Genomic DNA, 25917 nt, shown 5'->3' on the forward strand with positions numbered 1-25917 from the left:
TGGGAGTGCTGACATGGGCTCTGTGGGAAGAGTGGGACCAGTGGGGCAGCAGCCCTTTTCCACTGGGAATGACCAGGAGCACGCCAGGAACACGCTGGGAGCTCACCAGGCTGCCCAGGACAAGCAACAAGCAGCTCTGGAGCAACGGAGGCAGCACAGGCTGGTTGTTTTCCTGCAAGAACAAGGTGACATTTCTTGTCTCTTTTCTCATGCTTTAAGTGTGAGATTTTTTCCCTGTTCCCAGTGCTTTCATGGCGTGCCAAGGGTTTTTAACACGTCTGCTCGCCGCCTGCCAGGGGAGCCGACACTCACACCGTCAGCGTGGCGGTGGCGGCTCTGAAGCTGTGCCAGGGGTCTCGGGGCTGGATCGGGGCCCTGCTCCCCCCAGAGCTGAGCACTGTGGTGTTGCTGGGGTCCATCCTGCTCCAGCATCCCCAGAGAACAGGACCCTTCAAGTGCTGCCCCTGTATGAACCCTCCTGGCTCAGCAGCTCCTGCTGGGTTTGGCTTTGCGTCAAGGGATGGTTTTGGTCGTACTGGAGTGTGCTGGGGGGGCTGGAGTTGCCTGGTCAGTGCCCAGCCTGGTGGCTGCAGTGCCCAGGCAGAGTGGAGTGAGCCAGGAGGGGCTACAATTGGGACTCCCCAAAGCAACTCCCCTGCTCCAAGTGGGAAAAAAATAATCTCATGGGATCTCTGTTGGCAATACAAGAGCGGGTTCCTGACCTCAGACCCCAGGAAGACAGATGGATAATCCCCAGGAGGATGAGCAGATGATGGTCAGGACAGGCAGGTGACCCCCAGGAGGATGGGCAGGTGACCCCCATCTCTGTAGCCACCCCATACTCGTGATGGATTGGCCACCATCCGCGACCTGCCAGGCGAGATGGGAGCATCGTGTGGCTGCTCTGTGTGATTAATTATCAGTTCATAACACAGGAGATTTCAAGCATAAAAGAGCCTCTCCACAAGCACGTTGTGCACACTTTATCCATCATATGGGACTCCAGATGTTTCCATTTTATTGTTATTAAATCACTGCCTGGAGAGCGCGGGTAGTGGGAGGCCTCCAGTGCTGGGCATGGCTGGGGGGGCAGCACAGCACCAGAGACCCCTTTTGTTGAGGGACATGGACCTGAGGGCTCAGGCCAGGCTCCCCCCATTGCTCTGCAGAGACTGGGGCAGTAGGAATGACCTGGCTGGATCAAGGGGGTGACAGAGGACACAGAGCAGGGAACACAGTTTCACATCCAATACTCAATTAACCGTGGTCAGATTCCCTTGTCTTCCCTCTCCCTTGCCTCTGGCTCGATTTTCCCTCCATCCCACATCTCTCTGAGGGCTGAGGGCTCACAGAAGGAGGATGTGGTGCCCAGCAGCGAGGGGCTGAACCACCCCAGGGTGCTGCTCCCATGGCAGCATCCTGAGAAAACAGCCCAGTGGAGGGGAAGGGCAGGGGAGAATCCAGCCCAGGTGGGAGAGGAGAGAGCCAGGGAGGGAGGGAGGTAGAGGCAGAGGCACAGGGGTCATACCAGGTAAGGAAAACAAGTAAATAGCTGATTCAGGGGTTTGTTCTCCTCTTTTATTTAACAGAAACTGTATTTTTACAGCTGCAATCCCTTAAAATGGGATTCTTTTCCCCTTAAACAAATCCTTGTAAAATAATGCTTCATAAAAAGAAGCGTTCCTCTCCTCGACCCTGAAGACAGAAAAACAATAATGCCGGCGAGGCCCCAGCTGTGCTGCCAAGGAGGCTGGGGGTGGCTGTCACCCCTGTCCCTGGCAGTGCCACCTCTGTCCCTGGCAGTGCCACCAAACCCACAGCCACGGCTCTGGGTGGCTCAGTGGGAATGGCACCACTCTGGGCCTGTGGCTCTGGTGGGATGGGCAGAGCGCAGCTCCTCTTCCAGCATCTGCCACAGCCACCTGCATCCTGACAGGGTCCATCGTGCTGCTAATGGCAGGGCCATCCCTGTCCCCTCCAGCCCTCAGCTGACTCCCAGACCATGTTCCAGGCACAAGAGCAGCTGTCAAGGCTGCCTCGTCCCTGGAGACTCCAAAAACCTGCCAAGCCCTTGTGGCATCAGAAACAATCCCATGCCAGGGCTCCCTGCTCCCTTGACTTAATTTGCTTTAATTTTGTTTTAATTTGGGTTGTTTTTTCTCTAGGCTGCAGCTTTTTTTTTTCGCTGCTGCTTCAGCAAAAGCGATTCAGGAAATTCCAATGAAATCTGGGCATGCAGCAGCCCTGCCCCTGCTCCCTGGTGGGACAGGCCAGGAGCTTAATTCTCATTAATAACCACCACAGGTCAATTATTGCAAGAAGGAGGAAAAGCAGCAAAAAGCTTTTTGGCGTCACGTGTTGTTTAAGCTTCTGAAAATAAATGTTCTTTGCAAATCAATCTGTTTGCAGCTCTGCACGTGGAGCTGACAGGGAGAGCTGCTGGAGGAAGAGAGTATTTATAAAGGGGGTTTATTTTAAATAAACAGGCACTTAAGGCTGAGGCTGCTGCTCCCGTGTCCCATCCCTCGTCCTCCACACGAATTCCCGGCGCTGCCCGCGAAGCGCCGCAGCTGAGCCACAAATGCAGCAAGTGTCTGGTTCTCACATTGAGGGTTTGGCCAACCACCCACCTGGGAGGCTCAGCACCCACCTGGGAGGCTCAGCACCCACCAGCTGCTCCCAGGAAAGGCAGGGCTTGGCAGTGGCAGCCTGTGACTCCCATAGAGGCCATGGTTCTTGTGAGAGGAGCCCCTGCTCACCTGAGGGATGTGACAGCAATGCTGGGCTCAGTGAGCTGGAGGTCTCATCTGCCTTTCCCCTCCCCTTTTATATTTGTTAAAAATTAATAAGGGATGGGAGAGTTACCACAGACACTCAGGGCAGCTTCTGTAAGACTTCACTGGGCACCCCTGTGGTTGGTTACAGGGAAAAGCCTTAAGCTGTGCCAGGGGAGGTTCAGGTTTGCACAGAATTTCTTTGTGGAAAGGGCTGTCAAGCATTGCAGGGGCTGCCCAGGAAAGTGGTGGAGTCCCAATCCCTGGAGGTGTCTGAGGAACAACTGGATGTGGCACTCGGTGCTCTGGACTAGTGACAAGGTGGGGATCAGTCACAGGCTGGCCTCAATGGTCTTGGAGGTCTTTTCCACCCTCAGTCATTCTGGGATTCTATTCTATAAACTGTATTTACCATGCATCTCCCAGCCGTGGTGTGTCAGGAAGGGAAACATGTTTGGGATAACTCTGATCCACAAATAGGCAAATTCAGGGGAGTCCTGCTCCTGGGGGGATCACTGTCAGGTCCCAGCTGGTGCCCGTGGGGTGGGGGTGTGCACCCAGTGTCACTGTTGTTTGTCTGCAGGAGCCGTGGGAGCAGGATGCTGCCGGACGTCGTGGTGATGCTGGGGGCCGTGCTGATGCTGGTGGGCCCCCGCTGGGCCGCGGCGGGCGGCGTGGGGGGCTACGCCCAAGTCAAGTACATGCAGCCCATGGTGAAGGGACCCCTGGGACCCCCGTTCCGTGAAGGCAAAGGGCAGTACCTGGGTAAGGGATGCACTCTGTGGGACTGTGGGAGGACATGGGGCAGTGGGAAGGGGACATTGGGCACTTGTCACCCTCTACCCTTCAAGGGCAGAGCTCCTGGAAGCCGCCTGGCACAGCTGAGGGTGCTGCTGTCTAACACACTTTTGACCAAGCATGGAGGGACCATTTTGGTCTCTAACCCACTGCAAAAGGACAGGATGGACACAGATAGAGGCTCAACAGGGAAGTGAGGCCCTTGGCTGGGGTAGGGAGGGAGCCTTGGTCTGGGAGTCAGGGGACATAGGGGACCCTCCAGCCTCTGGCTCCTGCCCATCCCAGCAGCACGAGGCACAGAAGCCTCAGCACTCGTCTCTGCCTCTCCCTGCTGTTAAACCTGAGCTGTCCTGGCAAGGCTTTTTCCACTCCTCCACCTATTCCGTTTCCCTGTCTGCATTTTGCACCAGCTGGGAAAGGAAAGAGTGCCAAGGCTGGAGCTAAGATCCAGCCTGGCAAGGGAAGAGCAGGAGAGAGACATTTCCTCCCTCGGAGAGCAGCAACCAGAAACTCCACACTTGTTAAAACACTCCCCACAGAGTGACAAGCACCCAGAGGGGCCACAGCACCAGGGTCATTGCCCTGCACAGCTGGTGCTCCAGCACCTCCAGCCTTCTGTAATCCCCTGTCCACAGCTGCCCTGCCTGCACCCACCCCAGTGCTGGCACCACCACGGGATGGGGCAATGCTGGGCTTGGGTATCCAGACCCACCAGGTCAGTGTTTGGCCCTTGGGAAGAGCCACTGGAGCCTCTCCATGGCTTGTCACAGACGTGGACCCTCCCAGGAGCTGGTCTTGACTCTGGAAAGAGAAACTGGAGAAGGCTGGGCCACCGGTGGCTGATTTACTGGAGGGCTGAATGGCTTATCAGGAGTTCAGCTCAGCACATGTGTCAAAAAACACACAGCAAAACCTGGACTCGAAGTGTGCACGAATCCCCCCTCCCTGCCCCCTTCCCAGCTGTTGTAAAGCTGCTCCCTGAATCCCAGCCAGAGCCAAAACCTTCCAGCGTAGCACAGGAACATTTCAGCTGCTGATGGGACTGGATTCAAATCTCTCCCTGCTGTTCTCCCTTCTTTTTTCTCTTCCTCCTATGCACGGGAGCAGCTTGCACTGAGCAATGCTGAGCAATGATGCCTATGCTCAAGGAAAGGTTTGGACAAGCTCTGCCAGGTTATAACAGGCAGAGGGGACACTGAGGCAGGGCAGAGCACACAATTCCCCTGGACAATATTCCTCTAAAACCCTTGGGAAGGAGAGGACAGGTGGGGGACAGGAGAGGAGGACGCAGGGACAGCTGCAGCCCGAGCCACCGGCTGCGGGGCCGCACAGAGGCAGCTGGGGAAGCCGGTGCCTCCTGGATCCCACTGAGTTCCCATCTCTGCTTAACCTCTAATTTGGCAAGGAAAATCCCTGCTGGCCTTCTGCCCTGCTCGGGGAGCTCAGCTGACTCGCCGCGACGGCGCAGGGCTGTGCCGTGCCCCCGCGGGTTACCCCGAGCCGGCGGGGGCTGCGCGGGGCTGGGACCCCTCCTGCGGCTCGGGGGGCTCCTCCTGCCTCCAGGTGCCATCTGGGCAGTGACAGGTTTTTTGCCAAGGTGCCAGGCACACCTTTTCTCACCCAAAACCAGCTGCCCCAGAGCACAGAGGGAGCTCAGGGGAGGAGGAGTTGCTGCTAAATGCTGCAATGCTCAGAACATTTTGCAGAGATTTGCACATTGGGGTTTATTTTGGCTTAATTTAAACCATGTCGGTGGCCCTGCAGCCAGGTAAACCACGAGCGAGTGCTGAGCTGAGGCACCCACTGCTGGGAGACAGTCTGAGAGGTGCTAAAACACTGATCCCACGCAACATCCCTGCGAGCCTGTGAAAGTCTCTCACGAGACAGGGCTTGGCAGCCGCTCTGGAACAAGCTCGGCTGGGCTCCGCCGCACAGCGGCCAACCTCTCCTTCCTGCAGTGTCATCTGGCCGCGCTGGCCAGAGCCGCTGCTGGCTGCTCCTGGCTGGGAACCACTTCCCATCCCGCTGGATTATCCCTCTGCGCTGCTGGGTCCCTTCTCCAGGCTGCTGCACCCAGCGGGCCATGCCCACGCTCCTGGTGCCCAGGTGGGAGCTCCCGGGCTCATTCCTGCCCCGTCCCTTCCCACTGCCCCGGCTGGCTCCGCGTTAACGCTCACGGCAGCTCAGCTCAGCTCCGGCGGCAGCACAGAACCCCAGGCTGGTGCTGCTTAGCGCAGAGCTCCGAGACATGTGTCTGTGGTAAGACATGGGCTTTTGAAATCGGACACCAGCGGGGCTGCAGTGTCCCAGTTTCTCTCCGCTGACGGCCCCGGTTTGGTTTTCCCGTCTGCTTTTTTGGCCGCCTGCAAGCTGGCAGCTCCCGCCTGGCGTTTCTCTCCACTGCCTTGTGTGAGAGTGAGTGTGTGTGCTTTTTCCTTCCTTCGTGGGCTCAGCTGTAGATCCTTGTTCTGATTCCATGCAAAATGACCTAGAAAACTAATTCGTTTCAAACCATCGCAAGAAAAAAAAAATTTAAAAGAAAAAGTGTGGAGAGAAAACACATTGAAATAATTTTCTGGAGATTTTTTTTTCCAGAATCCAAACCCCAGAAACAGTGCAGCACTGCACAGCTCCCTTACCCTCTCTCCCACACTGTTTTCTGGGGTGAGGAGCAGAAGTGTGCAGAAATCCAGTGGCAGTGTCATGACAAATATTTCCTTCATCAAGACAGCCAAGTGACCACAGCTACAAGCCCACAGGATGTGGGCCAGGCTTTGATTTATAGATAAGCTCTAAAAATGTTTCCATTACCCGAAGGAAAACACAGCAGCACCAGGCTGGGAAGGGCCAGAGCTAATTACTGTTTAGGGCAGGCAAAGCCACCTCTGATGCTCCAGGAGCTGTGCCTGCTGCTGCCACAGTTATTCTTTTCACGTGTCCCAAATCTCCCATAAGCTTTTCCCGTTGACTGAGGATCCCAGCACCACGTGTGTCCGTGCTCCCAAAGCCCAGCTGGGCTCACTGAGGGGGCCACACTGGCAGACCCTGGGGACTGTGGCATGCAGCCTTGTATCCTGCTCCCACCCCAGGCAGGATCCATCCCCATCCCAGAAACTTGTCCAACTGGAATTATATCCCTTGATTTAAATTCACCCAAGATGTCACAGCCCTTTCCTCTGCCTTTCACATTTCTCATCATCGTCCCGTGTACATGTGACTGTCGAGCATTTCCTTCATTCCGAACTGCCCAAAGAAGAGTTTGTCAGATTTATACTTTCTCACCCTTTCCTGGCATCACGTGGGAGGTGACACCCTGCCTGGGCTAGCCTTGAGGAGTTATTTATGCTCACGTCTGTGCTTTCCATGCTGAGCTGTGGTGGGCATGTCATCTGCCTCTCCTTGCCTTTGGAGTCTCTCAGCCCATTAGTTTCTTTCTTATATCCGTTTGCAAAAGACCTCAATAAATTCTTGAAATGTCAAGTGGTTGTGGCCTATTCCCAGCTGGGCTGACTCATTTGGACAAAGCTGAGGCTGCATTTCCCTCCCAGCTCTTGGCTTCTCTTCCATCCCCAGAGTTTTTTTGGTTTTTTGGTTTTTCTCTGCCTTGCTGGACTCGGGAGCTGCGCCAGCAAGCACTGTGGGCATGGCCTAACCCATACACCCATTGCCTCCTCAGGCTCTCAAGTACATGTCCAAGAGTTTTCTTTTTAATCCAAAAGGATTAAAGGTCTCCCAAGGCCCTGGACTCGCAGGAGGAGCTGAGGGATTATCCTCAGTCTTGGCTCGCTCTGTCGCCATCCTCTCAGCTGAGCCCAGGCAGCAGTGACTGAATCCCACGGTGCTTTCAAGGCCGCTGGGAAGTGAGGCAGCAGGAGGTTTGAATCCAGCCCCAAAAACACCCTGCAGTAACTCATCACAAAATAGCCCTGCCAGGGCTGACAGCAAGCACTGGCACTTTCCATGGTGTCACCTGGCATCACGCAGGGATGTGAAGCTGGGATGAGAACTCTGGGCTTTGGCCTTGCCTCAGGACAATGATGATGTGGGAGCCCATCAAAGGAAGATGCTTGGGCCGTGTTTAAGTGGAAGGGTCCCCCTTCAAGCCCAGCCCAGGCCACTCGGAGACCCTGGCTCCAACAAGGACACTCCTTGCCCACCGCCAGCTGCAGTGACCCTGTGTCTCTCCTCTCTCCACAGACATGCCGCCACTGCTGCCCATGGACCTCAAAGGGGAGCCAGGACCGCCGGGGAAGCCTGGCCCGCGCGGACCCCCCGGGCCCCCCGGCTACCCCGGCAAACCGGGCACGGGGAAGCCGGGAATGCACGGCCAGCCTGGCCCCGCTGGGCCCCCGGGCTTCTCGGGCATCGGGAAACCCGGCATCCCGGGGCTGCCTGGAAAGGCGGGTATGAAAGGGATGCCCGGAGCCAAGGGCGAGCCTGGCATGCGTGGGGAGCAGGGGCCGAGGGGCCTGCCCGGCCCGCCGGGGCTGCCCGGGCCAGCCGGCCTCTCTGTCAATGGGAAGCCGGGTCCCCAGGGCGGCCCCGGCCTGCCCGGGTTCCGGGGAGAGCCTGGCCCGAAGGGAGAGCCGGGTCCCCGCGGAGAACGAGGGATGAAGGGTGAGAACGGCGTGGGGAAGCCAGGCTTGCCGGGGCCCCGCGGCAATGGGGGCCCTCCGGGCCCCGCGGGGCCGCCGGGGCCCGCCGGCATTGGCAAGCCCGGCCTGGACGGGCTGCCGGGCGCGCCCGGGGACAAGGGCGACATGGGGCCGCCGGCGGGCCGGGTGTCAGCGGGGAGCCCGGCCCTGCGGGGCCCAGGGGACCCCCCGGCATCGATGGGATCGGCGTCCCGGGCGCCGCGGGGGTGCCGGGCATACAGGCCCCATGGGACCGAAGGAGAGCCCGGGATCCGCGGCCTCCCGGCCTGCCGGGCCCCACGGGCTACGGGAAGCCGGGCATGCCCGGCCTGAAGGGAGACCGCGGGCAGCCCGGGGCACAGGGAGCCATCGGCGATAAGGGGGAGCCCGGCGTTGATGGGGAGCCGGGCGAGCCAGGCCCTGCCGGCATCATCGGCCCGCCGGGCCCGCCGGGGTCCCATGGGGCTGCCAGGCAAGCACGGGCTGCCCGCCCCAAGGGGGACGTGGGGCCGAGCGGGCCGCCCGGGATGCCGGGGGATGCGCGGGGACCAGGGCCCCAGCGGCTTCGCGGGGAAGCCGGGGGCGCCGGGAGAAAGGGGGCCTGCCCGGGTCACTGGGACCTCCCGGCCCGACGGGCCCCAAAGGGGAGCCGGGGTTCATCGGCCTTCCCGGGTGCCTGGGTTAAACGGGCGGCCCCGGGCCCAAAGGCGATGGGGGGATCCCGGGGCAGCCGGGGCTGAGGGGCCCCTCCGGCATCCCGGGATTGCAAGGACCTGCTGGTCCATGGGGCCTCAGGGGTTACCAGGCCTGAAAGGGGAGCCCGGGCTCCCCGGCATTCCGGCGAGGGGAAGACCGGCGAGCCTGGCATGGCCGGACCCATTGGCCCACCCGGAATGCCAGGAACGCCGGGGCTGAACGGGCCACCGGGGCCGCCGGGGCCACCTGGGCCACCGGGAGCGCCAGGAGTGCTGGACGAGACGGGCATCGCGGGGCTGCACCTGCCGGACGGCGGCGTGGAGGGGGCTGTGCTGGGCAATGGGAAGCCAGGCAAGCCGCAGTACGGCCGAGGAGAGCTCGCCGCCCGCATCGCGCCGGCCTTCACTGCCATCCTCACCTCGCCCTTCCCGCCTCCGGCATGCCCGTCAAGTTTGACCGGACCTGTATAACGGGCACAACGGCTACACCCGGTCACCGGCATCTTCACCTGCCCCGTAGCCGGAATCTACTACTTTGCCTACCATGTGCACGTCAAAGGGACCAACGTTTGGGTGGCTCTGTATAAGAACAACGTGCCGGCCACCTACACCTACGATGAGTACAAAAAGGGGTACCTGGACCAGGCCTCGGGCAGTGCCGTGCTTGAACTCAAGGAGAACGACCAGGTCTGGGTGCAAATGCCCTCAGACCAGGCCAATGGGCTGTACTCCACGGAATACATCCACTCCTCCTTCTCCGGGTTCCTGCTCTGCCCCACATAACGGCTGTTGGGCACGTTTCCTTTTCACCCACTTTAGCCATAAACTGTCTTTTTTTTTTTTTTTTTTTTGGATAAAAAGTGGTTTTAAAATTAATACAAAAAAAGAAAAATCACTGGAAGAACATGCAAGACATTGTCATGGGACCTTGCTTCATGCTGTTTGATCCGTGAGTCAAGAGGGTAATTGGGAAGGAGACATCTATCCATCTATCTTTCTTTTTTGGGGGGAAGAAGGGAGGGAGGGGAGCAACTTCCTCAACAAAGCATATTTGGAATAAATACCCCAGTGACTGGACATCAAACACAGGAACACGCTTGGGATGGCAAGGATCTGGCTGTGATCCAGAGAGGGTCAGCTGAAAGAGCAGACCCTCGTGGTCTGTATCAAGTGCCCTCATTTCCCTTTTGGAATGCTAGATAAATAAATCCAGCTGTGTCATGGCTGGCGTGTTTGGTAACCAACGCAGGGTCCCAGGCACTTACACAAACCCATACAGCAGCAGGGATCCACGCTGGATTGAGAAATTTCCTTCCAAACCATCAGATGCCCAAGTTCCAGGCTCGCTGACGCCTGTTTTTTCCAGAACTGTGCTTTGGGGCAGTCTCTCCGATTCACTCCGGATTCAGTGTGGTTGGATTTATAATCCTAAAGAGTGGAACACTTTGCATAAGCACCTTCTTCTAAGAAGTAAATATTATTTTTAACCCTCCCCCCCAGCACCTTTAGGAATAAAATCGTCCAGGCACTGGTACCTGGGAGGATGCCACGACCGGTTCCAAAGGCGGTGAGGGAAGCTGGGATCCCCATGATGAACAACGATCTGCTCTCTCCATTCACCTGCTGGGAAATCCAAGGGCTGGTCCTGTCCTGTCTGTCTCTGCAGCCCAAAGACTTGCTTGGCCTCAGGAGCATCTCTGCCCACACCAGGATGGCAGTGCGAGCCCAGCTCAGGGTGCTGCCAGCTGGTGTGACATAAGGAAGTGCCACTGATGGACAACTTGCTTTTCCTGTCTCACTATTTCAAGATGTGTGAACTCTTGCATTGGTGTCCCCCCCACACACTTTTTTCTGGGGATCTTGGAATTAAGAAAAAGTAGTGCTGGTTCTAACTTTCCACACAGTGATTTCACCACGGTGCTATGACCCATTTAAGAACATCACTTTCAAGTGTAGTGCAATATGTACCTGTGACAGGGCACCAGCCCCGAGGTCACTCTGTGACTTAGGTTAAAGAAATCAACATTTGCCTGTTGTTACCACTTTGTCTCTCTAATGCTTGGAGCATTACTGACCTGAGCATGAGCTGCAGGGCTCTGGGCCAGGCATGATGACACTGCCCCACACAGATCATGCAGATATTCTCACAGTAGAACAGTCACTGCCACTTCCAGGACAGGGATGGTGCTCATCCCAGGCCAGGAGCATGCTGCTGAAGTCAATCCATATGCATATCCCACTCCATGTCCCTCTGCAAAGGCACATCCCTGAGAAACAGCAATAATTTGGTCACCAGCTCTGACCTTTGCATTTTCCCAAAGCCTGTTTGATGGCCAAAGAAATGTAGCAAGACTGGGACTGGGCTTGTTTTCCAGATGGACTCTATGAGATATTTAAACAACTTTTTCTGTTTTGCTTGTTTGTTTTCTACTCAAGCCTGTCCTGTGTTTCTGCCTTTTGCCATTCAGGCCTTCCTTTTAAAAATTCACCTATCCCTGAACTTAAGAAACTCAAGAAGGAAATCTGCAGCTGAAGGTCAGTGCTCTGGGCACTACCTGTTGGGGCTGTGTGTCCCCTCCCTGGGATCTTCTGCCTGTGAATTTTCTCTCCTTAAAGCTGCAAGTTTCATGCAGAGATGAAACTCTGAAAGGTGTCTGATCCCACTGGACATTTTTAACTCCTGAGGGTGGGGTCAGGACCATTTGAGTTGTCATCCTAACAGGTTATCTCCCAGCAGGAACAGGAGCATTTCCCAGCAGGAACAGTCCCTAAAACTACAAGTGGAAGCTCAGATAATTTTTCCAAGCCCAGGTTTGGTAGGGGAGGGTGCTGGGAGGGGACTTGTCTCCTTTCCTGTGGAGAACAGAGGGATTTGAGCTGGTCCAGCCCCATGCAGGGCCAGGAGCTGCCACGTCTGGTGGCTTCATCCTGCTCCTTAAAGCAACTATTTATACTGTGCCTAATCTACAGCCCATCTCTTTTTGTTCTGTTCTGCTTCATTCCAAACTTCTTGTTCGAGCTGGCAAAAAGTAACGACCAAACTCCTCAGTGTAGCCACCCCCAGATTAAGTTTGTGCTGTAGATACTGTTTTGTAATTCCACTTTCCCTTCACGTGCAGAGCAAACCCATAATCACCCCCTGCAGCTATTTAACCTCTTACATTTACACACTAATGGAAAGCAAAGATATTACACGCACATAGTTAGGCTAAAAAAAAAAAAAAAAAACGATGCACAGGATGAGGGAGGCTGTTCACTCTCCAGAAGGATTTTTTTTTTTCTGGAATACTGAGTACATATTAGCCAGCAGAAAGGATTGTTTTCTGTCGTGTGTGTGAGCGTGTGGGATTTTGGTTTCAATCACAAGAATAAAAAAGGTTGGGTTGGATGAGGTATGTCTATTTTTAATGCTGAAAACTGCATTACAATGTGCATTTTTATATACAAATTCTTACTATTTTTTTTTAAATTTGCCTCTAGTATCTTCATTTCTAACCTAGTATATAGAGGTTTTTAGTTTTGTAAATACTTATTACATGCACTGTCCTAGTAAAAGTTGGTTTAAAATGCACTCTTTGTGACCCAAAACTGACCTGCTCTTCACAACTAAAACTGCAGTACTTGATTGTATTGACAAACATCAATAAAACTTATTGTATAGAGGTGGGCTCAGCTGTGCTTTGTGCTGGGACTTGCTGTGTCTCATAAAGTTCTCTTACACTCTATTTCCTCCTCAAATCATCTCACTCATTCCCAGCAGATTCCCTAATGGTTATTGCATGTTTCTTGTGATTAAGGAAGACTCCCATCTGCAGAAATTCAGTTTTAGAAAAGGCTGAAACCCAGATCCTTCCAGCCTGGTGATTATCAATTTGAGGGTTTCAAGTTGAAGTCTTTAGGATTCCCTTTCCATTCCATGTGTTTCCTTCCCCATTATTTTTTAATCCTACATTACACACCTTGTGCACAGCCAACCTCCATCCTGAGGGTCAGGAACACTCAGGTGAATCACCTGCAAAGCACCTTCACAGGCTTAGAGTCCAAAGAGAAGAAAATTGGTTTTCCCACCTGATCTCACCTGGCAGAGATGAAAGATTTCCAGGGAAGCTTGGTTGACACACAGACACCTTCAAAAGCTCATTCCAAGGAGCAAATCATCCTCCTGCTGCCATTCATGAGGCTCCCAGTGAATTCCCTGTCTCTGCACCATCCTCACAGGCTGGATTCCAGCACTGAACTCCTTCCACAGGCTGAGAAGGAAAAGGGGCCTTTCCAAAGGTCCTCCCTGCAATGCCCAGTGTGAATTCAGCCTTGCACCAAGAACCACTCCTGGTCCTCTTGGCACTCAGGATGCACAACTTCATGGCTTTAGTGAAAACACAGGAGCAGTGGCTACTTAACAAAGATAACTGAGGATTTTACTTCTTTCCAGGGAAACTAAAGGGTTTAGTACACATCTAAATTCATGCCCAAAGAGCTCCAGTCTTCAAACAGGAGTTCTTTGCTTGTCAGGAGTTCCAAACATTTAAAATTATAAAACTGCTTTAAAACAAAAATATCTTCTTTTAAATAATTACATCAATCCAGTTGCCCCTCTGGCAGAATAATGTGGAAAACCTGGTATTTTACAGCTCAGATCTGCAACACAATACAAAAATATACAACAAACCAAAATTCCACATGTTCCCAGGACAAGAATCCATTTATACAAGGAAAACCCATTATAGCATCACACAAAAGACTGGCACTTGAAGGAAACAGACTACAGGGGAAACTGGAAGGACCTGTGGCAGCCAGATTCCCACATGTGCATGCAGCCTGAAACAGACACCATGTGCTGACACCACTGGGGAGCACCAGGGCCACTTCCCGGTGTCACAAGACACACTGGAGAAATAACAAGAGTTACACTGTCACATTTAAGTTTATAAACATTTCCATATGATGACTTTTTGTTTTCAATTATTAAAAGCTTCCAACCCTTTCTAGATGTGCCATTCTCAAGCTGTTTCTCTCTTTTTGACCAGCTCCACTAGGAAAAGGTTTTGAATTCTTGAACACAGCTGGGCTAGAATGTTCTTGGCCACCAGCAACAGCTTCTTTTAAATATTGATGTCCCAAATGAACCCACCTTTTCCTTTAATTTTGGGGCAATTTTTACCAAGTATAGAGGCTGAGACTGTGATAAGTTAACTCCTGCATCCTGCTCAAGTCACTTTTGTGACTGACTGCAGCAGAGCCAGGCATTCTATCCCTGTACCACCTCCACTCCACAGGAGCTGGACTCTCATGATCCTTGTGGGTCCCTTTCAGTTTGGGTATTGTGTGATTTAAACAGGAATCTCACCTGATGCTCTGAGCACATACAGGACTTCCAAAATACAGGATGCATGGATTAGGAACACAGGAGCAGCCAGTGGCAGCAGCAGTGTGACAGCAGCTGTGCAAGGGGGCACAAAGTGCAGCAGGTGCCTGTTGGATTACAGGGCCAAGGACACAGGAGGAGCAGCAATTAGTGACACCTTCCCCCAGCAGGGACAATGAGCCAGCTGGGATTATCTGCAGGCATCAAAGGTCTCTCACAGAGCCATCAGCAATGCAAAGATATCCCTTCTCATTCTGCCTTTAAGGCAGCAAACTTCCCTGGAAATCTGTGCTCCATTATCCTAACTCAGCACAGGTGACAACCTGGGCCACCAGACCTGTCTGGTGTCTCCTGTGACATCCCTTCTCTGGCCAGCTGAGAATGTCCTGCTGCTGTACCAGGGGTGTGGAGACTCCCAAAGCCACTGGACAAGCCACCAACCACCAAAACACGGCCCTGGACACAGGAGCAGAGAAAAACAGGGAAAGTAAACAGACACCCGCCAATAACTGCAATGACAAATGGCACAGTGGTGGACAAAGCAGAAATCCTATGGAAAATGAGATACTTGTGTACACTCAGGGAGCTGCACCCACTGTCCAAGTGCAGCTGCTTCCCAGTTGATCCATGAGTGAAGGGGATGTCCCCTCTTTTCCCAGCTGGCTCCAGCTCCCAGCTGACAGCAGCAGGCACCACTGCCAGGTGAGGCTCGCTGGCATCAGCCGATGGCGCGGATCCAGCGCTGGGTCTGACCACAGCAGCAGAGCTGACCATCCCTTCGCCTTCAGGAAAGCCCTGGAGCTACCCCAGAGCTCAGAGCCGCTGGCAGTAGAGTTCATAGAGGCTCTTGGCCATCCTCTGGGTCTCTTGGAAAGCCTCACAGCTCTGCTCCCAGCTCAGGGGCACCTGCTCCTCCCCGTAATAGGCGCCGGCGATGGCCCCCGCCATGGTGGCGATGGTGTCCGTGTCACCCCCCAGGGAGATGCAGTAGATGAGGGTTCTCTGCAGGGCGTTGTAGTGCTCAGGAATGTCAGGATCTGCGTCCATGCAGCGCAGGAAGGAGTAGATGGCAGTGGGGACGGAGCGCAGCGCAGCGATGCCATTGCCTGCAACGCAGCCCGTCAGCGCCTCTGGGCTGCCTGCTTTTTCCCCTCCTACTGCAACCTGCTGTTGCCAGTGACTTTCCATAATAGTATCATGGATTTTACCAGGACTGTCCCTCAGAAATCCCCCAGCTCCCCAGTATATCCTGCAGAGCAATTCCCAGTTACCCCAGTATAGCCTGGCCATACACATCTACTCATCCCCATTCAACATGATGACTCAATAGCCCTTAAGAGATCTTGCAATGTTAAGAAACATTATGCAAGGTAAATTTCCCTTAGCAAGACATTTTTTTTCCTACCAATACATAGGGGAAATCACTGGGTTGAGACCCAGAATTTCTGACAGGCTGCTTTTCCAGCATATTCTGTGCCTGACAGGCAGCACAGGCTGAAGAGGAATCTGGGGGAACACACATCTACCATCTGCTTGCTGAGTTACTCCTGCTTCCAGCTTTCCCAATGCTTGTACTAAGAAAGGTACTCACCCAACTCAAACAATACATCTGCTTTGGGAACACTGCTGAGCTCCAAAAATTCCTTGATTTTCTTTAGACGCCTGGAAAATGGTAAATCCTCAAATCCCAGCCTGCAAACAGAGAGTGCAATGAAGAGGAGAGAACGTGAAGAGCCAGAACAAACCACCACACAGGGCTGGGCCTTTCCCCAAGCTACTCACGCCCGGGCATCACTGAGAGACTTGTCATCTGCCTCCACGTGCTCCATGTGGCTGATGAGCTGCTCCAGGAAGGTCTCCCTGCTGAGCCCTTCCTGCAGTGCCAGGTGCACAGCCAGGGCCTGCAGGATGGCCCCGTTGTAGCCCAGGGAGTTGGCGTGGGTCAGCTCAGCGCTCAGCTTTGCAAACTGCCAGAGAAACCCCATGTCAAGCAAAGCTTCCTGGGACACTCCTCTGGCAGCAGGGACAGCCAGAGAAGCCCAGAATGTTCTGTTACCTTCTTAACATCCTGGACATCAGAGTAGACGAGGGAGATGCCGGCCACCCTCATGGCCCCGCCGTTCCCGTAGGAGCCCTTCCCGTTGAACTGGGCTCTTGCAGGCTCAAACACGTCGCTGCACTTGGGGCTCAGGAGCTTCTTGAAGACATTGACCACAGCCATCCCATAGCCCCTGTTGGGCTCCTTCTTGTACTCTTCAGCAAACCTGGGGTGGGCAGGGGGAAAACACCGGGGGAGGGTTGGTCTGTTACTGGGGTTTGTGACTGGATGAAGCCTCTTGCTGAAGTGAATTAATAACACACACATAAACCAGTGACAGTCAGGGCTCTGCAGGGAAACAATTCCCAAAGAACAGTGTGAAAGAAGGATGTATAAACACCACCTTCCATAACCCACTTGTTTCCCTCTCAACTCTGCCTCAAAATAGAAGCAAACTAGAAACATTTCCGTGGGTCACAACCACAAGGAAAGTCTTTTGTTCAAGTTCAATGGAAGAGTTTTCTAAACAAAGAAATGCTTTCCCTTAAGTGGAACCAAATGCTCTCGGGGCTGGGGACTCAACAGGGAAATGGATCATAAACAGAGTCAAGCTGAGCTCACTCCTATTCCCTCACTAAATTAAGGGCAGTACAAACATAAATAGCAACAAATAAACAGGAAATAAAATGTTTCTGGAATCTCCAAGCATTCTCCTTTCCAAAGGTGAACACACACAAGGCTGACACACAGCAGTGCTGCCCTGTCAAAGCAGCTTCAGACTCCACACTGCAGCTGATACTGCTGCACAGTCCAAAGCATGGAAAAGCAACAACAAACTAAAGGATTAACCACCTCTTTCCTAACTTTTTCCCCTCCAAGCAACTAGAATTAGTCTGCCTTAGCTCCTATTCCCTTCCACAGTCACAGTGATGGTTACACCTTGAGGAAGCCTCATCCTTACCTCTTGGCCATGTCAACCTCATCAAACTCCTGCTTGGCCAGCAGTGACTGCACCACCGACCTGCTCATGGCCGTGTCGTCTGTGTACGGCAGCGACTCTGCAACGGGAGGGCAAAGAGTGACCCAGCAGCCAGGGACAAACTGCTCCTGCCCCGTGCCAGCACCACCTCATCTCCAAGGCCTGCCTGTCACAAGTTGCCTGGAACAGCTGTGGCTGCCCCTGGATCCTTGGAAGTGTCCAGGACCAGGTTGGATGGGGATTGGAGCAGACTGGGATAGTGGAAGGTGTCCCTGCCCATGGATGATTTTTAAGGTTCCTTCTAAGCCATATCTGTCTGGAATTTAAGCTCCCTGGCACTCTGAGGTTGACACTGCCATGGTTGTCAGAGTAAGGAGACACAGAGTCAGGGAGCTGCATCCACAGCTATAATGACACAGAATATACTTCAAGATTAGTAAGAACCAGGAGATGTCTGACATCCAGAGGCATATATGGACAAGGGAGTAAGGCTAACACAGAATCACAGAAGTCCAGGATGGTTTAAGTTGGAAGGGACCTTAAAGCCCATCCTGTTCCACCCCCTGCCATAGACAGGGACACCTTCCACTATCCCAGGTCGCTCCAAGCCCTGTCCAACCTGGCCCTGGACACTTCCAGGGATGAGGCAGCTACAGCTTCTCTGGGCTACCTGTGTCAGGGCTTCACCATCCTCATGGGGAAGAATTCCTTCCCAATACCCCACCTAACCCTGCTGTCTGGCAGAGGGAAGCCATTCTCCATGTCCTCCAGGACTTTGCCAACAGCCTCTGTCTTTCCTGCAGACTCCCCTCAGGCACTGGAAGGCTGTAATCACTTCCTAAGAGTTAAATAACAACTCTGTGCTTCTCTCACTCTTCTCAGGTTTTGGTATCTCTGCTCCCTGCTGACAGCACTGCATTCCCATTCACAGCACACTCCACCTCAGCTCCATGGAGTAAGAGCAGCACGGGCCGAGCAGGGCAAACCACGGGTCCCCTCTGCATCAGCGGTGTCCCTATGGAATCCCCAGGGAATCAGGAATGGCTGTTGAACCCCCAGAGCACGGGGCACAGGACAGGGCAGGGCAGGGGACAGCCAGGGCAGGTGAGGGGCAGGGACTGGGGCACCAGGACTGGGGCTGGGGATTCTGCGGCTTGGGCACACCTCAAAGCCCAGTCTCTGGGTGCCGAGTGCCGTGCACAGCGGGGTGTGTGAAGGGGGCACCAGGGGACATTCCCCGCTCCTCCCGCGCCCCCCTCACGCACCTCCACGTGCGCTCCCCGCCGCCTCCCCTCCCTCCTCAGGCGGCGCCGGTTCCAGCCCTTTGAGGAAACTCAGCAGCTCCGGCAGCTTCACGACGCTCCTGCCTTCGAAAACAGCTCCCAGGCAATCCCCCAACAACGCCCCGGCCAAGCAGCCCCGAAACCGAGCGGGGCCGGGCCGGGGACGAGCCGGGAGCCGCCCGGGGACCGAGGCCGGACCCGCCGCCGCCATCTTGCTGCGCCCTCCTCCTGCGGGCCGCCAGGGGGCAGTGTGTGCCGCAGGACCGGCTCGACTCCGCGCACACCGCCCCCTGGCGGCCCGGAGGACCGAGCTGCCCACAGCACAACCGCCTTTCCCCTAATCCCTCCTGGAATCCAGCTGGATTTAATCACCGCGGATGACAACCGGGGACAGGCCCTTTATTGTTTATAAATCTCCTCGGAGCGCGGGAGGCTGTAAACATCATCCAAGGGCCAGACAGTTATAAAACAAACTAGGAGGAGAATTCCATTCTCCCCAAACACAACACAGATGTCCCTTTTCCTCGCTACGGAACTGAATCACCAGGAGTTTTCTCCCGCGCTTGCACAATTCCCGGCGTGCTAAGCCAGCTCCAGCTGACTGTTCCTCGGCAAGTTCCTGGTGCGGTTGACAGCGTCAACCTCTGGCTCAAACTTCTCCAGAGGGACCACGAGTTTCTTCCGGGTGTCCATGCACTTGTTGTCCAGCTGCAGAGAATTGGTTTTGTAGCCAATATCGGTCTGAATGCGGTGAAGTTGTCGGTAAAGAGCGTCCAAGGTATCCCTGGGAATGAACAGAAGGGACAGGAGTTGGAGTCAAATACTGCACTGCTTCCCAGGAACAGGCTCCCCAGGGAATGGTCGCAGCCCTAACCCTGCCAAAGTTCAAGGAATATTTGGAAAATGCTCTCAAGCACAGGATGGGATTGTTGGGGTGTCCTGTGCAGGGCCAGGAGTTGGTCTCAATGATTCTTGCATGTCTCTCCCTACTCAGGATATTCCATGATTTTAAACTGGACAGGAAACACCCAACTTCCCACTTTCTGGCAGTGTTTAGCCCTGTACAAAGAGCAAATTCATCAGATACTCATTGTTTGGGGCAGTGAATAGTGAGCCCACACACTGCTCTGGGAGGGCAGCAAGAGATGTGCACCCGGGGAACTGCCAGCCCACAGCAGCACTTCTGTTCCTTCCTTGTCACTCTCTTTTCTGTCCCTTTTGGAGCAATCAGGGCCTGGATGAATTCAGAGTCAAGCAGGGGCTGGGAGCCCCATTCCCCTCCCAGCACAGATCTCTTGTGCCTGCACCCCACACCCACCAAACTCAAACACTGCTGCCCCTCATGAGTGTGAGTACCACATGCACCAAAAGGCTGGAGGTGTGCCCAGAGCAGGGACACCCTGAGGGCAGTGCTGGGTACTGCTGCTCCTGGACACTCACTGTAGCTGTGTCCGCTTCTGCTGCAGCGCACGGATGATCCCCTCCAGCTGCTGGACCTCGTCTGTCAGTCCGTACTGAGCCTGCAGGCAGGAGAGGACAGCACTTAACAGGGCTTGGACAAAGGCCACAGTTCCCTCATTTCCCTCTCCCCCAGCTCTGACATGATTTCCTTGCTTTGCTATATCACTGCAGGATTGCTCAGCTGCTCCAAAGCTGCTCCAGTGTTCAGAGCCCCCTGCAGGGACAGCTGAGGTACCTGATCCCGGCACAGCTCAGTGTGGGGCCGGTAGGTGCGCGTCTCCAGGCGGGTGTGAGCCACTTTCAGATCCAGTGTCCTCTTCCGGATCTCCTCCTCCAGCTGCCGGATATCCTCCTCCACTTCAGCAATCTCCTCCAAGGTCTAAGGATAGACATGTGTCATGAGGGACAGCCCAGGATACACACTGGAAAACTGCCCCCATGTCTCTGGGAATTTTGCTGTGCTGGATTTTACTCCAGGGCTTCTGAGGACTGAATCCTCTGCTTCCACATAGACCAGGATGGTGTTGCTGAGACAAGGGGTGAAATAAAAAGGCTGAAACTGGGCAGTGCCAGAGGAGCACTTGTGAGAGGTAGGATACTGCTGGGATCATATGTGTCCCACTGAACAGCAAACTTGTGGAAACTATGCTCAGGCCAAACTGCTTTCCATGTAACAAACAGCCTCTGGGATTCCCAGCCAGGGTTGTAGTTGATGACCCAAGAAACAACACTTACATTCTGCTCCTGCCATCTCAGCTCATTAAGGGCTGCTTCCATGTCCCTTATCCTCTTCCTCAGTGCAAACTCTGTAGCTATACGCTGAGCATCCAGCTCATTGTTTGTCTGAGGAGAGAACAGTTCCAGTCACACATGGCTGCAAGTGTCTGTGTCCCCCCAAGCTGTGCCTGGAAGATTGAGACAAGCCCAGGAGCAAAAACAGCTGGGTTTGGCTGCTGCCACATGTGTGCAGGTCACACTTCCCCAGTAGCCAAAAGGCAGGGATTGATGGCCAGGCATGCATCCTTCAGCTTGCTGAGACTGCTGCAAGCTCTGCAGCATAACCAAGCTTCTACTTAAACCAGGAGGGCAGCTGCTCCCAGACAGATCCAGAGATGTGCCTGCCACTCTCCCACAGCAGATCCAGAATGGCACCACAGATTCCAGGCCAGTGGAGCAGTTTACCTGGGCAATGGTAAGTGTGATTGCTCCTCGGAGATCCACTGAGGCTTTCAATGCTCCCTCAGCAAGCTCCTTGTTGCGCTGGCTGGTCTGTTCCCACTCACTAAGTGCAGTTGTTCTGTGAACAAATCAGTTATAAAAATAAGTTGTCTGCAAGACATTTTAAAGCAACCACCTGCTCCAGGCCAGGATGTAAGGAAATGATTCTGGAAAGCAGGAGGTCACATCTTGCCTGAACTCCTCAGAGACTGGACCCCACCAGGCCCAACATCTGCTCCACCCAGGGGCACATCCAAACCATGGAAGGGAATGCCAGGCAAGTGAAAATGTGCAGCAGGTCCCCCTGAGCTGTGCCAGAGGTGACATCACACTGCTGAGTGTCACCTAAGCCAAGCAGGAGGGAGGCAGGGCACCTGGCCCCCACTGGGTTTGTGGTGACAATTTAGCTACCTCCCAAAAGTCTGTGGCTTCCCCACGCCACAGCCAACTTCTGTTCTGAGCTCTCTCCAAACCTGGACACAGCATGGAAGCATGCTGGGGCTCAGGGCAGATTTGGCCACACAAGGACAGACTCTTTCCTTACCCGTATGGGAGCCGTGTTGGGTTGACCTTGAAGGAGATGTTGCCAGAGGTGGGGCTGAAGGACACGCACTGCCGATCGAGTTCCAACGCTTCCACCTTGTGCTGGTAGTCAGAGCTCAGCTGCTGACGAGCTTCTTTTAAGAGGCTGTGGAGAGCCAGGCTGGAGTTAGCAGGGAGCAGGCCCAGGGCAGGGGGAGCTCACAAATCCCAAAGCCTTCATCACCATGTCAGTCATCTTTGTGAAATGAGTGATGAGCTCCCACCCTCCCAGCACTGCCCGCCTGGCTGCCCCGGGCTCTGAGCTGGTATTGCCCTGGAGAATGGAGCTGTGAAGGATTCCCACAGAGTATCAGGGCCTGGGAGCTTTAATTTCTCGTGGCCACTGATTCCTAAACCAAGGCAGGTTGCACAAGAGATCTGGGATAAAATTTCCAAAGGGTGCTTGTGAAGTCTCCCTTGACATACCCTTCCCTGCCAAACCCCAGACCCTGAAAATCATCCAGGGTTCCCGTGTGGTTCCCTGCCTGCCTGCCCATCTCAGCATGGCATTAGAGGCACATTAAGTATCTGGGGCCAAGCAAGAATAGCAGAGTCATCAGCCAAAAGCTGTCACTCCTCACCAAAGCTGTTTGAAGGCGTCGTCCACTCGCTGCTGCAGATCTTTCTTGGTTTTCTCAATCACCTTCACCTCTCTGAGCAGCTCCTCTTCCACAGGATCCCTCACCACATCGATGTCACGACGGCTCTCACGGAACGTCAGGCACTCAATGGCAACATCCAAACACAAATTCTTTGCCTGGATGGCATTTTCTGCTGCTTCCTTTATCTGGAAGAATCGATCAATAAGGTGTGAGGGGGATCTTTTAGGGATGGGAGAGAAAAAGGAAGGGGAACCCACCCACACCATCATTAAGAGGGACTCACACCGTCTTTGCAGTTCTGAAATTTTTAAGTCTGGAATAAAACTTGCCAGAGCCAAACACCTTAGTCCTCTATGCCTGCCATTTGCATTGAGAATCACACTTTGCTGGGGGTTAACTCCAGAAGCAGCAGCAGCCTCTGGGTTTACAACTCACAGCATCAGAGATTTCCCACTCTATTTTTATTTCTTTATTTAAACCCCAAATTTTTTGAAGGATGGTATTACCATATTTCTTATTATCCTTCAGATCTCTATAAAAGTCCAAACAACAGAAATCCAAACAGGAGCATGCAATATACAGCTGCATGACATGGCTTGGCTCAGCCAACAACACAGTGGTTTGTCTTCTAGGAAGTCATTCCATCAAGTATGGATCTCAGTATAAAATATATATATATAGTGAGAAGTCCCCCTTGAACTCCAGATGGACTTGCCCATTGCACAAGACAAGCCTCAATTATTTCACATCCCCTGTTCAGAGTTTAAATTCATTTCCAGCCATCTGCCTTCCCAACATACCTTGGTTAAGGCATCAATTTCCAATTCTATCTCTGTGAGGAGTCTGGCCAGGGTCTCTCTCCATCTGTCCACGGTGGAGATACGATCTTTGAGCTGTGTTCGGCTGTTGTGCTCATCCCATCTTGCCTGGAATTAGAGAGAAATGCCATTACTCTTTTTAAAATTGTAGTGGTGAATCTTGCTGAAGGCTTTCCCCATTTTCAGGACTGAGCTTCTCACAGGAATACAACACATTGCCATTTGCAATCATAGTCATTCACACAAATGAAGAGCACATAGAACAACATGAGTAGCAGTGAATGTGAGAAACACACACAGGGATTTTGTGACAGTACAGACTGCAGGTGGGGTTACAGTGAGTAAACATCCATATTTAGCACGTTCTATACAGGTAAAGCCCTTTATTCCCTCATCCATACACCCAAATGTAGACACTGTGCCCAGCTCCTCAGCCCACTGCCCTGAGCTCACGTGGTTGCCAGTCTCATTGCGGAGAGCTCGTCCTTCCTGCCGGATGTGATGGGAATTGTAACGCTGCTGCTCAGCGTCGGCCGAGATCAGGATGGAGTTGTTCTGCCAGTCCGGCAAGGTGAAGCGCTGGCCTGGCTTCACACTCAGGGAGGCCATCTCGCTGAACAGGTGCTGAAAGGGAGCAGAAGATTTATGTGTTTATTCATGGGTATACACCCCGACATGGAGCTGCAGCCAAAAACTACAGAGCTCTTCAGAAGAAAAGCAAAAGCTTGGCACCTGGTCTGAGGCAGACACGTGTCCTTAAAATAGGGGAGCACAAGGGCAGGTGATGGGAGGCATCTTCTGCACTGGGCCAGAGGAAAAAACCCTGTGCACCTGTCCCACCTGTCCCTCCCCAGGGTGGAACTGTTTGCAGGGACAAGGAGCTGCTCACAGCACCAGCTTCCATATGGTATTTACTGAGCTTGGGTAAAAAGGGCTGAGGATGTGACTGATTCTGTTGTGCTACTGCTGAAGGCTCAGCCCAGGGCTGTAACCCCAGGGGACTGGGGTTTGAAGGAACAGCCGAGTTTTTAGGCTTCTTATTTTTTACCCAGCACAACCTCACTCCAGAGTGTCTGAGGAGCAACCGAGGGGGCTGCAGGTGCCCAAACCCACGGTCAGGAGCAGTTCTGGGACAGAATTCCTTGGAATATCCCGTGTGTGTGCTCCAGCGGGCACGGGGCCGGAGCTCCTTGAGCACAGCCACAGATACCGAGGGCTGACAGGGATGCGCAGCCCAGGAATTCCTGAAGGGAAGGAAGCCCGGAGGGAGGGCACAAAGGGCCGCGGGGCACAAGGGTCCAAATACAGATGGAGGGGAAAGGGGAGAAAGAGGGAAAGGGCTCAGCCGCCAGCTCGGCTTTATATATATATATATATATAAATAGATATATACACCCGGGCTGCTATGACGGCACTCAGCTCCTCCGGACCGACGGGGCACCGTCCCCCCTCAGGGCCGGGCCAGGCCGCGGCCGCTCTCCCCTCACAGCCCCCGGCCGATCTCCGCTGTCCCCTCACCGTTCCCGGCCGATTTCCCCGCTGTCCCCTCACCGTTCCCGGCCGATTTCCCCGCTGTCCCCTCACCGTTCCCGGCCGACCTCCACCCTCCCCTCACCTTCTCCGGTCGATCCCCTCGTTCCCCTCCCCGCTCTCTCCTCACCGTTCCCCGCTCTCGCGCGGGGCCGTTGCCGGGCGGTCCCGGCGGTGGCTCTTGGGCGGGTCTCGGTGACGGGGACACCGCAAAAAAACGGCAAAATAGAGCCCAAATCAGCGACAAATAATGTTGTTTTTAAAAATCCCACGAAATGACCCATAAAGCAGGAAGGAGCCGGGAGTTTTCACTTCTGCAGCAGCCATCCTGCCCCACGATGGCTGTGGGCACAACAAGCTCTTCTTGCCTTTTATTTTATTTATTTATTTTTAGTTAGTTAAACGGCATTAAAATACAAAAAAAAAGACCAAAAATAATTTTCTGTCTTTGGGTGTGCCTGATGCCTCCTCCCTCCACATCCCCCCACCCAGACCACCTCCATCTGCTCTTTGCTTTGGGAATAAATCAAAATTATAAAAGTCTCACACATGTGCGTTTCAAAAAAAAAAAATTTTATTTTTCAAATGAATACAGTTCGTTTACAATACACTCAAGTTGATGGTATCTATAGCCAGCAGAGATCGATGACTGCTGTGTCCTATACACAGTCGTACAGAGGTTACAGATGCCTACGAGAGGGAAGGAACAGTGAAAGAAGTCGACATTTTACTGTGCTGGAAGGAAAGCAACTCTTGCAACAGGTAGAAAATTTTGGCAAGAACAATTTGTCCGGGAAGGGAGAAGGGGCAGAGGACACGGCTTCTGCTTAGCAATACACCTCAAACACCGACACGTTCCCTCCCACCCCGCACGGCTGCAGCCCACGGTACAAAGAGGCACACATGGTCAAGATGGTTAAGTAAAAATAAAGGCTTTTACCAGTTTGTTTGCCATCCATCTACAATCTATTTGTGCAACGTCTCAAGTCACAGCTCTGTTTGACTCTTGAAACATTTTCCCTTTTGCTTCGAAAGCCCCCAGGACCTTGATGGTGGGAACACATTCACGCTCCTGCCGAAGCAATGGGACACCAGAACAGGGGAGCAGTCACCAGCATGTGAGAAAGAGCAGACACGTGG

The 25917-nt window shown here is 53.8% G+C and overlaps 3 protein-coding genes across 3 annotated transcripts; 1 reads left to right on the top strand and 2 right to left on the bottom strand.

Moving 5' to 3' along the window:
• The first annotated feature begins 1586 nt into the window (after positions 1-1586).
• On the top strand, positions 1587-12563 carry COL8A2 (collagen type VIII alpha 2 chain). Its single transcript, XM_079325930.1, is given in 13 exon segments — positions 1587-3539; positions 7770-8345; positions 8348-8453; positions 8455-8480; positions 8483-8664; positions 8666-8803; positions 8805-8888; positions 8892-8988; positions 8991-9038; positions 9041-9331; positions 9334-9363; positions 9366-9386; positions 9389-12563. Coding segments are annotated over 13 exon segments (2247 nt in total). The 5' UTR covers positions 1587-3187; the 3' UTR covers positions 9685-12563.
• ADPRS (ADP-ribosylserine hydrolase) lies at positions 11303-18790 on the bottom strand. Its single transcript, XM_079325931.1, has 6 exons — positions 18549-18790; positions 17266-17362; positions 16323-16530; positions 16049-16233; positions 15858-15958; positions 11303-15372 (listed from the first exon to the last, which is right to left on the bottom strand). Exons 1-6 carry the CDS (start codon positions 18775-18777, stop codon positions 15080-15082), a joined length of 1113 nt encoding a protein of 370 aa, XP_079182057.1. The 5' UTR covers positions 18778-18790; the 3' UTR covers positions 11303-15079.
• Positions 18791-18952: 162 nt separating this feature from the next.
• On the bottom strand, positions 18953-24946 carry TEKT2 (tektin 2). The gene is made up of 10 exons (XM_079325503.1): positions 24863-24946; positions 23701-23871; positions 23230-23355; positions 22409-22614; positions 21790-21933; positions 21210-21324; positions 20763-20870; positions 20263-20406; positions 20007-20086; positions 18953-19350 (listed from the first exon to the last, which is right to left on the bottom strand). Exons 2-10 carry the CDS (start codon positions 23854-23856, stop codon positions 19149-19151), a joined length of 1281 nt encoding a protein of 426 aa, XP_079181629.1. The 5' UTR covers positions 23857-23871; positions 24863-24946; the 3' UTR covers positions 18953-19148.
• Between the last annotated feature and the right edge of the window lie 971 nt (positions 24947-25917).

This window comes from Erithacus rubecula, assembly GCF_903797595.1.
Source record: "Erithacus rubecula genome assembly, chromosome: 23".
Taxonomy (NCBI): Eukaryota; Metazoa; Chordata; class Aves; order Passeriformes; family Muscicapidae; genus Erithacus; species Erithacus rubecula.

What these genes read in the sequence shown, in the direction of transcription:
- ADPRS (XM_079325931.1), bottom strand. Translation starts at nt 18,777, where the DNA reads ATGGCGGCGGCGGGTCCGGCCTCGGTCCCCGGGCGGCTCCCGGCTCGT. An exon ending in TCTCTCAGTGATGCCCGGGC is followed by an intron (nt 15,959 to 16,048) that starts GTGAGTAGCTTG and finishes CTCTGTTTGCAG; the next exon opens with GCTGGGATTTGAGGATTTAC. An exon ending in AGATGTATTGTTTGAGTTGG is followed by an intron (nt 15,373 to 15,857) that starts GTGAGTACCTTT and finishes GCTGCGTTGCAG; the next exon opens with GCAATGGCATCGCTGCGCTG.
- TEKT2 (XM_079325503.1), bottom strand. Translation starts at nt 23,856, where the DNA reads ATGGCCTCCCTGAGTGTGAAGCCAGGCCAGCGCTTCACCTTGCCGGAC. An exon ending in AAATTGATGCCTTAACCAAG is followed by an intron (nt 22,615 to 23,229) that starts GTATGTTGGGAA and finishes CGATTCTTCCAG; the next exon opens with ATAAAGGAAGCAGCAGAAAA. An exon ending in CCAACACGGCTCCCATACGG is followed by an intron (nt 21,325 to 21,789) that starts GTAAGGAAAGAG and finishes ATTTGTTCACAG; the next exon opens with AACAACTGCACTTAGTGAGT.